General features: G+C 36.0%; 1 protein-coding gene across 1 annotated transcript in view; it reads left to right on the top strand.

The window, feature by feature from the left end:
• The window catches only part of ATAD2 (ATPase family AAA domain containing 2), a 36,462-nt gene extending 19,823 nt beyond the window's left edge, over positions 1-16,639 (top strand). Inside the window, exons 16-28 of the mRNA XM_087706716.1 lie at positions 2,489-2,803; positions 4,857-4,977; positions 5,568-5,754; positions 6,639-6,824; positions 7,282-7,429; positions 7,518-7,714; positions 8,677-8,836; positions 9,445-9,567; positions 10,092-10,244; positions 12,384-12,773; positions 13,730-13,863; positions 14,691-14,819; positions 16,001-16,639. Coding sequence (XP_087562842.1) covers positions 2,489-2,803; positions 4,857-4,977; positions 5,568-5,754; positions 6,639-6,824; positions 7,282-7,429; positions 7,518-7,714; positions 8,677-8,836; positions 9,445-9,567; positions 10,092-10,244; positions 12,384-12,773; positions 13,730-13,863; positions 14,691-14,819; positions 16,001-16,039 — 2,282 coding nt within the window. The 3' untranslated portion in view covers positions 16,040-16,639. The remainder of the gene's footprint in view (positions 1-2,488; positions 2,804-4,856; positions 4,978-5,567; positions 5,755-6,638; positions 6,825-7,281; positions 7,430-7,517; positions 7,715-8,676; positions 8,837-9,444; positions 9,568-10,091; positions 10,245-12,383; positions 12,774-13,729; positions 13,864-14,690; positions 14,820-16,000) is intronic.
• The last annotated feature ends 312 nt before the right edge of the window (positions 16,640-16,951 follow it).

Raw genomic sequence — 16,951 nt, forward strand, 5'->3', positions numbered from 1 at the left:
TATTTTGCACAATCCCTTTCTAAAGAGTATTGTTTTGTATAGTTGCTTGGAAATATAGCTTTACATGTTTTGTTTTGACCTGATTTTTGTAATTATTTAGAACGTGTGCAGGTACTTCATTATATACTTGCACACGTTAATGATTAGCATCATCTCTGAGCATCTATTTTTGTGCAGTGATTAAGATGCTGGATCAGAAACTGGGGGACCATAAATTCTGGTCTTCCCTCTAGGCATGAAAGCCAGCCAACTTTTGGCTGTTTTTTTCCTTAGCCCAACCCACCTCACTGGAAGGATGGTGGTTTTGAGGACAATAAGAGGGGAAAGCAGTATGTCTTGAGTTGTACAGAATAAAGATGGACTATAAATATAACAACAATAATAACTGTTGATTCTCCTTAAATCCAATAATAAAAGACTACTGCTGCATAAGCCAGTGTTTTTCAACCTTTTTTGTGCAAAGGCACACTTTTTTCATGAAAAAAATCACAAGGCACACCACCATTAGAAAATGTTAAAAAAATTTAACTCTGTGCCTATATTGACTATATATAAAGTAATTTTCCCACGGCACACCTTACACTATGTCACGGCACACTAGTGTGCCGCGGCACAGTGGTTGAAAAACACTGGCATAAGCAATTGGTCCCACTCTTGATCTCCTTTTGCTGTAAAGAGTTTTCCTAGTATTAGCTGGAAACTAGCCATGTGCATACAAAGCTCAGAATAACTTCTGCCACGATTTATAGAAGGGTATTTTTTTTAGCAGAAAAAAAATAGGCAAGGGACACGGGTAGTCCTTGATTTATGGTCATCTATCCAGTGATCGTTCAAAGTGACAATTGGCCCCCAAAATTTGGGCCCCAGCTCTGCACTTTTGGATACCTTACACTTTGCCACAAATACTGCTGCTCCCCAACTGACTTTTGCCATCTTCTTCCTTCTGATGATCTGGGATCCAGATGCTGGGTGAAGGTGTAGCTCTGGCATGCAGAAGGTACCAACAGATGAAGGTGGATGCTGCGTACTTTTCCTAGTAAACTAAACATATTAAGCAGAATACAAGGAAGAATTGGCTTTTCCAGCAAACCGGCCTGGCCTGAACAAAATAAAATAAATGATTGATTATTGTTAATTTTAATTGAATTTTAAAAATGTTATTGTTAATCTTAATTGGGTTTGTTTTTTGGATACTCTATCTAATTTTTTTTAACTTTTGTAATATGTGTTTTTTTAATGTATGCTGCCCTGAGTCCTTTGGGAGAAGGGCGGCATATAAATCCAATAAACAAACAAACAATTTCTAATGTATTGCAGTGGGGTTTTTTTTTCACTTTAATTGACTGCCAGGAAGCAGTGTATGAGGGACTGTAAATTATATATAAATAATGCTTATGAAATGATTATATATAAATAGCAGAGCAATTTGACACATGTACTTAATATTGGTAGAATGCTTACCAAAGAATGCTAAATCCCATGAGACCATCTTTCTACTCAATTTATTATAGTGAAATGGAAGTTAGATATGTTAAGGGAACCATAAAAATGACTTGTATGCTGATGGCTTGGCAGATATAAAAAGTGGATATCGTTAAACAAGGGAATCGTAAAGAAATGAATGCTAAATATGAACTCTGAATACAAATAGCAAGTGACTAGTATAAAATATTTGAAATATTCATTATTTAAGAGAATAAATTAGGATTGAATTGCAAAACATATATGAGGGAGGAATGAAGATCAAGAAGATAATAATTGGGGGAGTACATGTGTTCCTTGGAAGTTTTTAAAATGCATTGTGGGAGCAAAGATGGTTTGCAGGAGTAATGGACACTGTAGTCAGTATAACTTTTTTTCTTTTTCTTATCATCAAGGTAAGTGGGGAGGTGTTTACCTAGTAATCTTCAGCTGTTTTTTTTTAGTCATGTTTTGACTCCTCACAGCTGCCTGAACTAGTCCCTGCAACTTTCTTGGCAAGGTTTTCAGAAGGGATTTGCTCTTTCCTTTTTTCATAGGTCTAAAAGAGAGAGACTGGCCCAAAGCCACCTTAGGCAGAAAGCTGGCTTTGTGCCTAAGGCAACACTCAGAGTCTCTTTGTTTCTAGCCTCATGCCTTAATCATCATACCAATCTGGCTGTCTTACATGACAATGCTTATTCTTATAAGAAGTGGCATGATAGATATGCATATACCTATTGTTTTTGCATTCATTCACAAATTTATATATTTATTTTTTAAATTCTCACTTTTTATGCCTGTCAGTTACCCAGTTGGGAAATGCCACTTTAGAAACTTCTATAAAGCATAATGCCCAGGTGGGTTTAAAAAAAAACATTTCTGTGTTCAGTTGTAGGTCTTGTGATGGTAGATTCTTTGTTTCAGGGAGAAAATAACTCTTCCAATTTCTTACATGGCACATATATCATTAAATGGTTTTAAATGGCTTCTTTTAAAGATATTTTAATACAAATGTTTTTCTTTATAGGGTACTGTGGGGCTGATATTAAATCGATATGTACTGAGGCAGCCTTGTGTGCCTTGCGTCGACGTTATCCTCAGATTTACACCAGCAGCGTGAAGCTGCAGTTAGATATCTCTTCTATTAACATAACCGCTAAGGATTTTGTGGTTGCTATGCAAAAGACTATACCTGCTTCTCAGCGGGCAGTAACCTCACCTGGTCAAGCGCTCTCTACAATTTCAAAACCACTGCTTGAAAATGTACTGCAAAGAATTATGGAAGTTGTACAAAATGTATTTCCACATGCAGAACTGGCACAGAAAGGAGGGAATAAATCAGGTATTTAAATTTCTTATTTTCTGAAACAGAATATTTTATCTACCGTAAAATTAGGACTGATAGTTGAGTCACCTTCATTTTAATAAAATACTAGTATTGAAAGATTGCCTTTTCTTCTCTTTGAAAATAGGACAGAAAAGAATCAGTGCAGATTGATCTTTTGGTTAGCCAGATTAATTCATAAAAACACTTAAAATTCAATAAAGTTTATGTACTTAGAGTTTGGGTGGAGGTATGTATGTTTGCTGTAGAATGGGTTTTGTACAAGCTAAAATGTTAGCATATCCTTCTCTAATTCATGTTGTCCAGATGTTTTAAGAATATAGCTTTGTGGCTTCCCAAGCAACATGAAAGCCACACAATTAGAGAAGCTGTTTTAATGTAGCCATTAACAAATTACAAATAGGTTCAAAATGCTGGACAATTAGAGCCATTTTTGTCTAGTGGTTAAGACACCAGGCTAGCAAGCAGGAGACTGGGAGTTCCAGTCCTGCTTCAGCCTGGGCCAACCACTGTCTCTTAGCCCAACCACATCACAGATTGTCCCGAAGGTGCTTTTTCAGGGGCAACTGGACTTCCTTGTTTTTTCTTTTGAAGGTGTTTCACTTCTTATCCAAGAAGCTTCTTCAGCTCTGATAGGACAGTGGGGAATGGAAGGATTTACATTCCTTGCAGACAGCTGGTAATCTGCATCCTGTTAGGATCCTTCCATTCCCCACTGTTCTGTCAGAGGTGAATGAGAGCTTTTTGGATGAGAAGGGAAATGTCTTCAAAAGAAAAAAACAAGGGAGTCCAGTTGCCCCCTGAAAAAGCACCTTTGGGACAACCATGACCTGAATGACTGAGAATCTCTACACATCACATATTGTTGTTGTGGGGAAAATTGGAGGAGGAAAGTGTGTTGGGTATGTTTTCTGCCTTGAATTATTTGTAAAAATAATAAAGGCAGGATAGAAATAGGTAAATAAATAAAATATCTAACTGAAACTCCTTCCTCCTCATTTCTTATCAGTATTTATCTAATAATAGGAATGCATATTGTACAATCACTTAAATCAAATTTTATACAGTCATTGACCAGCAAATAAAACAAGCACCCCCCCCAAAAAATATATTTACAATAAAAAAAAATTGCAAAATATCTAAGAAGGGGTGTAATGGCTCAGTGGTTAAGACACAGCTTGTCAACTGGAAAGCTGACAGCCCGGATTCGAGACCTGAGTGCCGTTGAGCTCACACAATATTACTTGCAAAGAAATAAAATGAAATTGATGTGATAATAACTTAAGATAAAACAAGTTGAAAAGAGCAGGATATTGTGTAAGGAATGGAGATGATAATTCCTGACAAGTTAGAGGGACAATACAAAACAACATGTTCTATTGTTCCAATTATTCCTCCACCAATATATTGCTGCATTTTATCAGTGGAAGGAAAAAATTGGTACAAGAAATCAAAATAATATTGATGAGGCCACATAGGTTTGCCAGTGAAACAAATGGCCCTGTCTGTTGTTCCTTTTTCCCATAATGCAGCACACAGCAGAGGAAAATAGAAGCGTGAAGAACTAGCTTACAATGAAACACCTCTGCAGTTTATATGGCCCTTAGTGAATAATTGCTTCCCAACATTAGTTTTCCTGCTAACTATTTTACATAGAAACCATGAGAACTGATTAAAGGTTGTGATTCTAATTGCATCAAAATTCCAAGCACATTTTATTTTGTGGAATAGAATATACTTTTAAATAAACCAGGTTATTTAAAATGTAACAGCAAACAAAAATTAGTATCTAAAACAGGTACATTTGAGCTGTAATTTAATAGGATATAATTCTACCCTGGGGCCTTTTTTTCATTTTATTATATTTTCACTAGGAAGTTGGTATCAGGCTTCTTGACAACTTATTCCTTTTAATTGCCTGTGTTTAAAAATCAAAAATTGGCCTTAGAAATAAGATTCAATGACCCAGTGAGAAGAAAAAAATCTTAGCCTTAGAAATAAGATACAACATTCACATGAAAATCTTTGCCTCTTGTTGTTTCATTTAAAGATTTTGCTTATCATGTGTCAGAAGATCTGCTATACAGCGATGAAGAAGGACCACCAGTATTTGAAACAGGACATTTTCAGAAAGGTTCTGAAAAACAGACACATTTTCTTAATTTTAATAGGTGGGTGATTAATGGCAATCTTTTACACCCCCCCCCAAATAAACCCACCCTAACATTTACTATTTTCATGCATGTTTTAGGGTTTTTTTCTTTACTGAATAGGATTTATTTGTTGCCTTATATTTCTTGATGAGTACTAAATTTAAAAGGACGGTATTATTTTTGCAGAGTTTTTGGATGAACTTGTGCATAAATATATGAATTAGAACATTGAAAAGTAGAGTGAGAAAAGGATATTTAGTGATGCTAACACAGGTTAATTTTTAGGCAGAAAAAATGGAGCTATTTAGCTTTGAATTTTTGGTGTGCATACAGATATTTTAAAAAAAACCTACAGGTCATGAATACTTGCAGTTTGTGATAGCTTAGTTGTTGAAGCATTATACATATCTTTATATGAATGAACTGAAATGCTTTATTACACCCTTTATTGTTTTGATTTAAAACAATCAAGGGCATTGAATATTTAAAATTTGTTAAGTAAAAACAATTACTTGACGTTTCAAACTGATCTTGGATCTTACATGATTGAAAAAGTAATATTTGAATTGAGTTTCGAGCTCTTTGTTTCCTTTTTTTTCTTTTAATAGAAATGCTTGTCACCAACCAACATCTTGCCGACCAAGACTCTTAATTAGTGGTGAGCCAGAATATGGACAAGCCTCTCATTTGGCTCCAGCAGTTATACATGCTTTAGAAAAGTTTCCTGTTTATACACTAGACCTTTCTATCCTCTTTGGTGTCAGTTCCAAAACCCCTGAAGAAACATGTGCACAGGTATTTCATTATTCTGTACTACTTAGTTCTTTTTAAGTAGTTTTGGTTCCAATTGCCTTTGTAAGTCAAGGACTACCTATAAACACTCCCTATTTCTATGGAGAATATCAACCTTGGAAATGGATGCTACCTCTTCCCCAGGGGTTACCAAGATAAATTTCCAGGAAGTAGAAATTACTTTTTCCTGAAGAATTCAGTATGAACGGATTGGAGAACAGTCAGTTTTTTCCTGTCCCAGCATACGCTGTTTGCTTCTGCCAACTTCTTAGTAATTCTGCCTGCAATCTAAGAGGGCAGAGGCTGGAGGTTGGAGAATTTGTCTCTTCCATGCCAGAGTCTTTTGTTACATCAGGGTCAGTTTGACTGAAATGCAGACAATGCCTGTTGGTTGTAAGTTGTCCAGTCTGTTTTGCAAAATACTACCTGACTTCAGATGGAAATTCAAATTCCAAAAATTGTGGCTATCAAACAACAACAACTTATTCCTAGACAGGATACGGACCAGATTTATCAAGCCTACCTGGCAAACCAAATAAGGATACAATGATTTTAGAAATATATCTTTATCGCTAGCCATGAGTAAAACCATAATCTTGAAAACTAAGTGTAAATTCTTATTAGAGGCTTAATTGAATCACTAAAGCCAAGTCTTTTTAAAATGTTTCATTTCCATAGTTCTTCTGCTTCTTAAATTAAGCTGGTCTGCTTTCTTACCTTTTTTCAGTCTTTCGTACATTTAAAAACTTGATTTTATCAACTGAAGCCATCATAATTGACTATGAACTCTGGGGGGATATAAGTACAGTTTAAATTATGATCTGTTAATTGACTAGGTAATCAGTGCACATCTGAATTTTAATGATTAAAATGTCTTCTTTTTCTAGTTGATCTGTGAAGCTAAGAGAACAGCGCCAAGTATAATATACATTCCAAATATTCACATATGGTGGGGAACGATTGGACACACGTTGCAAGCAACCTTTACTACATTATTACAGAACATTCCATCCTTTGCTCCTATTTTTCTTCTTGCAACATCAGATACACATCATGAAGCTCTGCCAGGCGAGGTATGTGCAATTTGTTCATGGGATAATCTATTATACCTTATTGTATCTGATTTTGCCCTTATCTAGCAACACAAGAGTAAGATAAGGAAATTAAAAAAAAAAAACCACCATCCTAATTCACCATCCTTAATGTTTTTTAAGAGAATGGGGGTTTCTTTTTTAAAATAAAAGTGTATACACACACCTCATACTTAGTGTTGCTTGCTTATCAAAAACTCTGTTGCATTACCGCAATAAAGATTGATACTCTATAATAAATTGCTAAATTGGCTAAATGTTTCCCACAATTGTATTTTCAACGCTCTCTATTTTTGTCAGACTTTCTGCATGAAGCAATAGTAGTTCAATAGTTCTAGAATTTTGCGAGGCTACAGACACAGTAACTTCAGTTACCTTTTGATTTTTTCATACATTTCTTCTCTTATTAATTTGTTTTCCATGATGCATCTTTTTTTAGGTAAAGAAATTATTTGTTAATGGCTTTAGAGAACCATTTGGAGAAGTGTTTGAAGTTCATTTGCCGAGTTTTGAAGAAAGAAGAAAATTCTTTGAGAGTTTAATTCTCCATGAAGCAATTAAACCACCGGTGTCAAAAAAGAAAACAGGTAGATGTGCTGCAAATACCTCAGATGAAGCTTATTGTAGGATGATTTGTAAATAGCTACATGTTTACAAATCCATTTTCTTTTTAAGTTTTGCAGGCGTTGGAGGTATTACCAGTAGCTCCCCCACCTCAACCACGGCAGCTGACAGAACAGGAGATCAAGCAACTTGAGGAGCAGGAAGAAGATACTCTACGCGAACTCAGAAATTTTTTAAGAAATGTGACACACAGACTTGCCATTGATAAACGCTTCCGAGCCTTTTCAAAACCTGTTGATTTGCACGAGGTAACAAGTTTCAAAATAATTTGCTTTCCTCTCTTGTACATTCCTCAGTGTAATCATTGACTATTGTTGATTATATTAAGTTTGAAATTTGCCAAATGTTGCTATTAGATCAGTGGTCTCCAATCTTTCTGGCTCGACAGACCAACAGTGGTGGCGAATGGGAGAGGGATGATTTTGTTTGTGCGACGCCACTTTCACAAATGCAACTTTGCCTGCGTCTCAGCCACCCATTAATTCTGACTGGTTCTGAATGGACTGCAGCCTGGCACCGGGCTGCGGATCAGAGGTTAGGGACTCCTGTATCATAAGGTTATAATTATCAGTTAGAAAAAGTAATGAATGCAGACAAAATTTACATCAAAATGCTAAGCTAAATGCTGCTGAAGATGAATACTGTAAATGGTAAATTTGATTTTAAAATATTAAAATTTGATCTCAAACTATTAAAAGTGTTCTCTCTCCCTCTGTCGTTTTCCTTTTGATCATAACCTGCTTGCCTTACCTTTTGAGGGATAATATAAGATACCCCTTTTTCTTCTCTCCTCTGAAAAGGAAAAATTGACCTGATTTGGAGAGCTTTCATTTTTATTCTAAAATCAGGAAAATTTACACTTTTAAAAATTAATTGCTTGATAGTTTCTCTGGAAGCTCTAAAATGGAAGCTGGAGTTATATGTGGCCTGTGGACTCCAAGTCTCCTATTCTCCCAGGTTGCCATATGTAATTGGTTACATTTCCAGAACTGTGCAGTTGACTAAAATATTTTTGGTCTCTCCTCCCCCCCCCCCCCCCTCAAATTGAATACAAAATACGATCTTTAAAAGGTAGTTCAGAAGCATTCATGCCAACATTTTTAGTATCAACCATTCTTAAAACATACAGAAAACATACAGAAATGTAAACTTATTTTACTCCTAAAGGCAGATAATATATTCAGACGTTTTTCTTATAATGCTCCTGTAGGTACCAGACTATGTCACAGTTATCAAGCAGCCGATGGATCTTTCAACCATTATTTCAAAAATTGATCTTCACAAGTATCTGTCTGCCAAAGATTATCTAAAAGATATTGACCTTATCTGTAGCAATGCATTAGAGTACAATCCTGATAGAGATCCTGGAGGTAAGCCTTAATGTTTATACATAAGCAAATTATGATACAAGTAATCTCCAACTTGCGACCACAAGTAAACCCAAAATTTCTGTTGCTGAGACAGTTGTTAAGTAAATGTTGCCCCATCGTTTACTTTTCTTGCCACAGTTGTTACGTGAATCACTGTAGTTGTTAAGTTAGTAACATAGTTGTTAAATAAATCTGGCTTGCCCATTTATTGTCAAAAGATCAGAGAGTGATCACATGGTCTTGAGATACTGAAACCTTCATAAGTATGAACCAGTTGCCAAGCATCCAAATTTTGATGATGTGACCATGGAGATGCTGCAACAATTGTAATAGGGAAAAACAATCATAAGTCACTTTTTCAGTGCTAGTTTTAGGTCACTAAACAAACTCCACTGTATATTACATTAAATAAGCAGATGTTGTTTTAAAAGCTTGCAGTACCCAACTTGTTCTTTATCATGTTAAAAAAGAAGGAATTAAGAGTAGTGTAACTTAAAACTGAAATTGTACTATTAAAGTTCATACTAACTATTTCTGAAATATTCACAGACTTTTCTGTGGAACTATTAAATTTCATGACAAAGTATTTTCTTGTCTATTTGTTTTAGATCGTTTGATTAGACATAGAGCCTGTTTTCTCAAAGATACAGCCTATGCAATAATAAAGGAAGAAATGGATGAAAATTTTGAACACCTTTGTGAAGAAATTCAAGAATCACGCAAAAAAAGAGGTGGGTTTTCTCATTATTTGGCTCTTCAAAAAAAACAATTACAGTATGATTTTAACACTGTTATATAATAATAACGTATTGCATTACTGTGACTGAAATAGAGTGAATATGCCTGTGCGTATTCTATGTATAAGAAACATTTTATTTCTGCCTAGAGGACTTAAAGCAGTATCAATAGCAATGACAATAGCACTTAGATTTATATACTGCTTCACAGTGCTTTACAGAATTCTTTAAGCTGTTTATAGAATCAACATATTGCCCCCAACAATCTGGATTCTCATTTTACTGGCCTCAGAAGGATGGAAGGTTCAGTCCACCTTGAGTCAGTGAAAATTGAACTGCTGGCAATTGGCAGAATTAGCCTGCAATACTGCATTCTTACCGGTATGAGATGCCTCTTTACAAGAATCCCTGTCTTTAGAACGTGGCATCATCCCCACATGTATTTGTTGTTCACAACATATTGGAATAATTCAACAAAGTGGGTAAAGGATTCTTACAATGTATTGTTACTTTTAAAGGTTGTAGTTCTTCAAAATATGCTCCATCCTATTACCATGTCATGCCAAAGCAAAGTACCACATTGCAGGACAAGAAATTGGATTCTGAATGTGGTGACAAGATGAAAAACCCACCAATACCTCTGGATTCTAGTTCTCCTTTCATTCCTAATGGTAAGTGCTAATTCATCTGGTCTTGCGTTGTACGCCAAGAATGGGCATGCTTGAATTTTCTCTTATTGTCTATTTCCACTAATTTAGTGGATTGTTCCTCCTCTAATTTCTTAGCCTACAAATAAAGGATACATGAACGTTTTTATAACCCACATCTACTCATATCCTACTGATGCCACTCTGGAATCACTTTACTATTTAGTCACAAAGGACAACAAAAATGATTACTGGATTGCTTTCTTCTGGCTTCTTTCTTGAAATGCTGTCCTTTTGCTATGTGAATAATTTGTGAAAGGAAATTGGCCATTTGACCCTACAGAAAACTTTTAAGTTCTTTCTCCCAATAAGTATTTTATTTTGCATCAATATTTGGTTACTGGTAGGTTGTGCTTTTCCCCCCCAAAAAACCCATCTCTCGAATCTTTATATTCTTTGAAAATGTGCAGGTGGTCTCGATTTATGACCACAATTGAGCCCAAATTTTCTGTTGCTAAGTGAGACAGATTGAGTTTTGCCCATTTTATGACCTTTCCTGCCATAGTTAAGTGAATCCCTGCAAGTTGTTAAGTTAGTTATATGATTGTTAAGTAAATCTGACTTCCTTGTTGACTTTGCTTGTCAGAAGTCACAAAAGGGGATCACCTGACCATGAAACACTGCAACCGTCATAAATATGAGTTAGTTGCCAAGCATCTGAATTTTGATCACATGACCATGGGGATGCTGCAACGGTTGTAAATGTGGGGAAACGGTCATAATTCACTTTTTTCAGTGCCGTTGTAACTTTGAACGGTCACTAAATAAACTGTTGTAAGTTGAGGACTACCTATATACACCTGATCTTAAACTAAAAAGCTGAGGAGCAGGGTATACATGGAAAATGTATCTGGTTCTTTCAGATAATGCAAAAGAGTTCCTTAGCGTCACTTTCATTTTCTTACCAGGTTGTCAAAGTCTCTTATTTTCTTCTGGCTGGATGTCATATTCCAGTGGGGGAGGAAGGGATCAACCCCAATCTCACCTCCTGCTAAGACTTCATGGCAAAAGAATGGGCCTCTTTGGGCCTCAAAGTGGCAGCTGCATGACACTAGTAGCAACATTTCTTCAATTACTTATTCTGACACACTGCTGGGTTACTCAGCCAAGGAAAGGCCAAGGGACTTCCAAGCTGCAAAAGCGTTTTGCAAGCAGCTGCTGCAATAACTGAACAACATAACCCATAGTATTCTTCTGGCAGTTGTAAAGCAAGGACATTGCATAGCCTTTTCACAATAATTAGTTGTGGTCACCTTGATGGAGTTGAGATCCAGAAATGGAAACATTAACATAACAGGCTGTATTTTTCCATCTGTTCTTCCATTTTGTTCTGAAATCAATGTGTATCAGAAATGAATGTCTTTTGGTTGGAATGTGCTTATCTTGGAATTTATCTGCACTAATACGTGTGGCCTTTTTGTGTGGAGGAAAATGGCTCCAACATTGCTACAACACAAAGAAGGAATTCTTTTTGATTTTCAGCTTTTCTGTAGGGGGACAAGGGGACAAGAAATTATTTCAAGCGATGGGATTGAGATTTTAAAGTTGTATTTTAAGAATTTAAAATGGTTTTTTCTCTTCTGCATTATTACATTGTGTTGATAGTGTTGTAAGCACACAATTCTTCATACTTAGTTTGAAAAATGCATAAAAATGAATAGGAAAGCAGAAACCATAGCTTGAGGCACTTTCAAAAAGAGAGAATGTCTGTCTTTTATTTGTTTATTTTACCCTTCTTCCAAATTCTCTTTAAAAAAATTTCATTAAAAAGGTCTTTCTGTGCTGATCCTAGAAATGGCATCTATAAAGCATGTACCATTATGTCTTTGAAAGATATGAATGGTTATCTAAACTATATTAATACATTTTTCCCCAGATAAGGAAGATGTTGGAATTCAGGTCTAGCTTCTTATAGTTACATCAGACTGTTTAAACGAATACAGCAGAGAAGGCAAATAGTCTTTTTATGTGCAAATTCGTGTGCAGATTTTTTTTGCATCTGTAGTAACATAAGTACCATGCTAGTTTCCCATAGTATTCCCGAAACTTGTTAGTTTTAAGAGAAGGAAAAACTAGTCAATTTGTTTGTATTTGTTAATGTAGCCCTATCAAAGAGAAAACTAAGACGGAAGAGTCGATGGTGCCTGGGCAATCTAGCAAAGCGGAAAAAGATTTTGCATTTCAATAAGGAGAACAAAGCCCCAGGAGAAGAGCCAGATGAAGCGGAGAGTGATGGAGAAGAATGTATGGAAAATAATAACTCCAGTATGGAGCAGACTGAAGTTGAAAGAACACAGACGTCTCTGAATGACTCTGAACCTGTGCCTCCGGAGCAGTATATCAGTATATCTGATGCAGAGAATGAGCTGTCAGCCATTCACAATGATGCTAAGTGTAAATTTGTCAAGAACAACAAAGACTCTGAACTTTCAGAACCCCAAAAAGCATGTAATGGTGATGCAACAGAACATTCATTAGATAGGGATGCTAATGGTGAGTGGAAAGCATCAAAATAGACTTTGAAGTAGTGGTTCCCAACCTTTCTGGCTCAATGGACTGGCTGTAGGGAGATGGTTTCACATGTGCAATCTAGATTCCGCACATGCACAGATGAAGCTTTGTGCCTTCACCCGCTGGTTGCGTGGCCTTGTTCTCAACAGGCCACGGACCAGTGCCTGTCCATGGACAGGGAGTTGTGGACCCCTGCTTTAAGGAGAGTGTTTAATTCTACCTCACATTCTCTTAAACATTGTAGCGCTCTCTCCATTCTAGTGATTCTACCAGCTAAGTTTAAATTCACATTGCAGTGCCTGTCTAAGAGTATTAGTTAATTAGTTTCATTCAGTGAAATTGTGATTATTTCATTAGAATTATATTGCTATAATTAATATTTGTGGGGTAGTTACAGAACATCATCAAAAGAAAAACAACATTATAGTATTATAAAATATTTTCCTTTAGGATGATTTTATTGCATATACAGTATGATGACCAAAATCTCTATATGTGGCCCACTTAGGTAGAAGACCTTCCCCCCACAACTGCTAATACAGAAACCAATACCTGAATTATTGAAAAGAAAGCCTTAGGAAAGTAAGGGCACTTTTGGTTGGGAATCCCTAATATCCCCATTTGTTGACTGTAGAACACTTCCAAGTTCTTTTAGTGAAGTTTGACAATACAGTGGGCAGATTTTGGTGTAGGCCAAGATATAACCCTGCTCTTTCAGTGTTTTCCACCCCTAATAAGATAAGATCAATCATCTCATTGATTAATTATTTGATGTGACCCTATATATTGCTAGGCTTCAAATGGGATATTGTAGGATACTAGGTAGACTAAACTATTCTATAGGAACTCTACTACTAGATATTACTTCTAAGCACCACAAGGCTTATTCATTTACTATATATTAGTAATAAATCCTACTTTTTCTTTTATTATTCTAGCTGTAGGTATGCTTCGTATGACCCGTGGAAGGCGTTCACAGGTAGAGCAGCAGCACCTCATAAATGTTGAGAAAGCCATGGAAATTCTGTCGGAGCAAACACCACCACTCATTGTGGATCAAGACAAGCTGAATGTATGTCTTAGAGAAAACCTGTTACTGAATTGGCAGTCTTCCTTCTCTATTATTTACTTTTGTGTATCTTAATATAGCCTACACCTGAGTGCAGAGTGTCTTGCCTTCTGTTGTGTGCATGGGGATGGGTGGGTCTTTTTTTCTGAATAATTTATAGTGTTAAATCTGCTAAATGTTACATCGCTATTAGATCACAGTTTCTAATAATCATAAATGGAGTATAAATGATGCTGTGTATTTTCTATACAGTGGCACTTTCCAGTTCAGTGAATTGAAATGTGCTAGTACTCAAACCAAAATAATATTTTGGAAGTTACAAACTAAGATGTTAAATAGTTTTGGGAAAGGAGAACAGACATTCAGGTTTACAAATAGCTTCACTGCTAAGATCATAAAGGAAACCTATTTTATTTTTTTAAATGCCCTTTTATTCCATATAGGAAATTGCTCCTGTGTTTGGGATATCCCAACTCTCAAATGTCCATGTGTTTTAATTTTGACAGTTGGCCTATCATGAGTGATGTGTTTTTCATGGTTTTGGTTAAAAATTCAAGATCTGCTTATCCGTGAATAGACTCATCCTCTAATATATACAAGTACTTTTAAAAAGTATTACTCTACATACTTGCTCATATGCCTGTTCACATATAAACCAAACCAGGAAAGGTGTGTGTGTGTGTGTGTGTGTGTGTGTGTGTGTATACAGTATTTTGTTACTTAAAATTCTTATCTGCAAGTATACAGAATGTATGGAAGTATAACCAGCCTTTTGAAGGAAATGCTCGGTCTTATTTGAAGGAATAAATAGTAGTATCTGTTTTCTCCAGGAATTACTGAACATGGTTGTTGACAAAAGTGGAGACTACACTATACTTGAGTTGGAGAAACTCTATGCCTTACTCAGTCAGTGTATTTACCGACATCGTGGAGACTATGACAAAAGCAAATTGATTGAGGTACACTATTTGGCATGAATGTGTTCTAGTGGTAATTTAAATCTGCATCTGCATTCTATATTACTAGTATTCTCTCATAGTAGATATCAAAGTTTGCATTTTGTTTTATTGCAGCTTTCCTGTTGTACTAGTGCATTAGTCTGTTGCTTGAAAAAAAAAGTCAAAAGAGTAATTATACACATAAATTTATTGGACCATGTGATTCCAAGTTTGTCATTTTACATTGGGAGGAAACATGCTTCCAATTGCACTTCTTACAATCTATAAACATCTTCTTGGCTCTCTTGTATTTGCATCTATTTTGTTTCCTTTTGTGGTGACCTATTCCATAGTAGTTCGGTTCTCCATGCGGATTTTGGTTAAGCCTTTGCTATAACAAGCTGTCTTCAGCTTTAAATCGTTATTGAGAGCTGATGCCTTTAAATGAGATTGCTTTATATCTGGGCCGTGGCCTGTTAGGAACCAAGCAGCTCCACTTGCACTTTGCGGCAGGTTCTTTTGCTCAAAGTTCCACTTATGCAAGTGGTGGAGCCTGCGCTTACGTGCACTTGCCATTCACACAAATCGTGTGTTTTAAGTTTAGAGTTAAAGTTTATCGCCTTGGATTAATTATAGGTGATAATTGGTCAAAAATGGTATGATTTGCATTTGCCTCCACAAATTGGGGAAAGGTGCTTGATTTCTCCAGTACAAGGTTTCTTTACACCTAACTTTTTTTTTCTTTTAAACATTGAAAATTTGGAAATGACATTGTTTTGATAGCTAATTTGTGATTGTGAATAAATAGCAGAACTTTCCATTGTTTTTTTTAATGTGTCAGTCCAGTCTTGTTTTGTTTCTTCCAACAAAACAAGAGCTGGAAACTTGAGCAATTGGCTCGGTATCTGGCAAACAAGCCAGAGAACCAACATTGTGTCTTATCAGAAGAGCCACCCTGAAGTGATGAAGCTCATTCATGCTAGTCAGAATTCTGACTTCACCTGAAGTGCAAATGCTGGCAATTTCATGAGATAAGAAAGGAATCTGTCCTTGAAGGGAGATAGAAGATAATGCCTGCTTGCCCCACCAAACCCTCTGCAACACAATTTACAATTCAAAACTATACTTCCAACAATAGAAGGAAGTGACACAGCCAATTAAAATGTTGCTTGATTGCTATGTATTCTTTTTTCCATTTTCAGGCAATGACCAGAGAAATTGAAGCCTTCAATCCATACTAATTCATAATTTCTAATATTTTCAAATCCCTGAAATCCTATTGGAAATTAATGTGAGAACAAATATATGTGCACAGTAAGTTTTGTCTAATGTAGCATTTCTAGATTTCTACCCATATGGAGGACAAGCCATCGAGAAGAAGAATTATAGAAGACCAATGGATGGGCCAGTGCATCTACTAGTGCTTGCTTTTTGCTCCCTCGTGGAACTGAAACTCTTACAACCATCAGGATTTAATCAGTTTAAAAAAGAAACAGCCTAATCTGTCAAGCTACTTATGTGGGGAGCATGTTGGTCTTTTGAAAAATACATTTTTCTGTAAATTGAATAAACAATATTAATTTATCCCAATGTTCTTTGATCAAATCATGTACATATGTTGAATTGCACATGATGCTTAACTGTATCATCAAATTGCTTTGACTGGAGATGATATTTTTGGTTCTATTAGCTCAGTTGAAGCTGCATTCGTGGGGTTGGTGGGTTTTTTTGCACTAATTTCTAGTGGTAATACCGTTTGTACAATCTTTGTAATGGTCCAAATATTATGTAATATATAAATATGTTAAAATTGTAATGGACAAAATAAATTACTCTTGATATTAATTATCAATGGTATTTTTTTTCCAATTACATGTACTGGTTGCAGCCTTAGCCCCAAATCACATTTGCCGAAGATTAAAATAATCACTGTTGTTCCTAGATTGGTACTAAGGAGAGCTCTATACTGTGCTGTTATGGAGATTGTGCCCATTGACAGCTCTCTGCATAACTTCCTTGCAAATGCAGGTAATTGAAAGCTTACCAGGGCTGGGGATACTACAGCACAGGTAGTCTTCACTTTTGCAACCATAATTGAGCCCCAAATTTCTGTTACTAAGCGAGACATTTGTTAAGTGAATGTTGCTCTGTTT

Source organism: Thamnophis sirtalis, unplaced genomic scaffold (genome assembly GCF_051295495.1).
Source record: "Thamnophis sirtalis isolate CommonGarterSnake01/CBP01778 unplaced genomic scaffold, rThaSir2_p1.2 scaffold_2, whole genome shotgun sequence".
NCBI classification, from domain to species: Eukaryota; Metazoa; Chordata; class Lepidosauria; order Squamata; family Natricidae; genus Thamnophis; species Thamnophis sirtalis.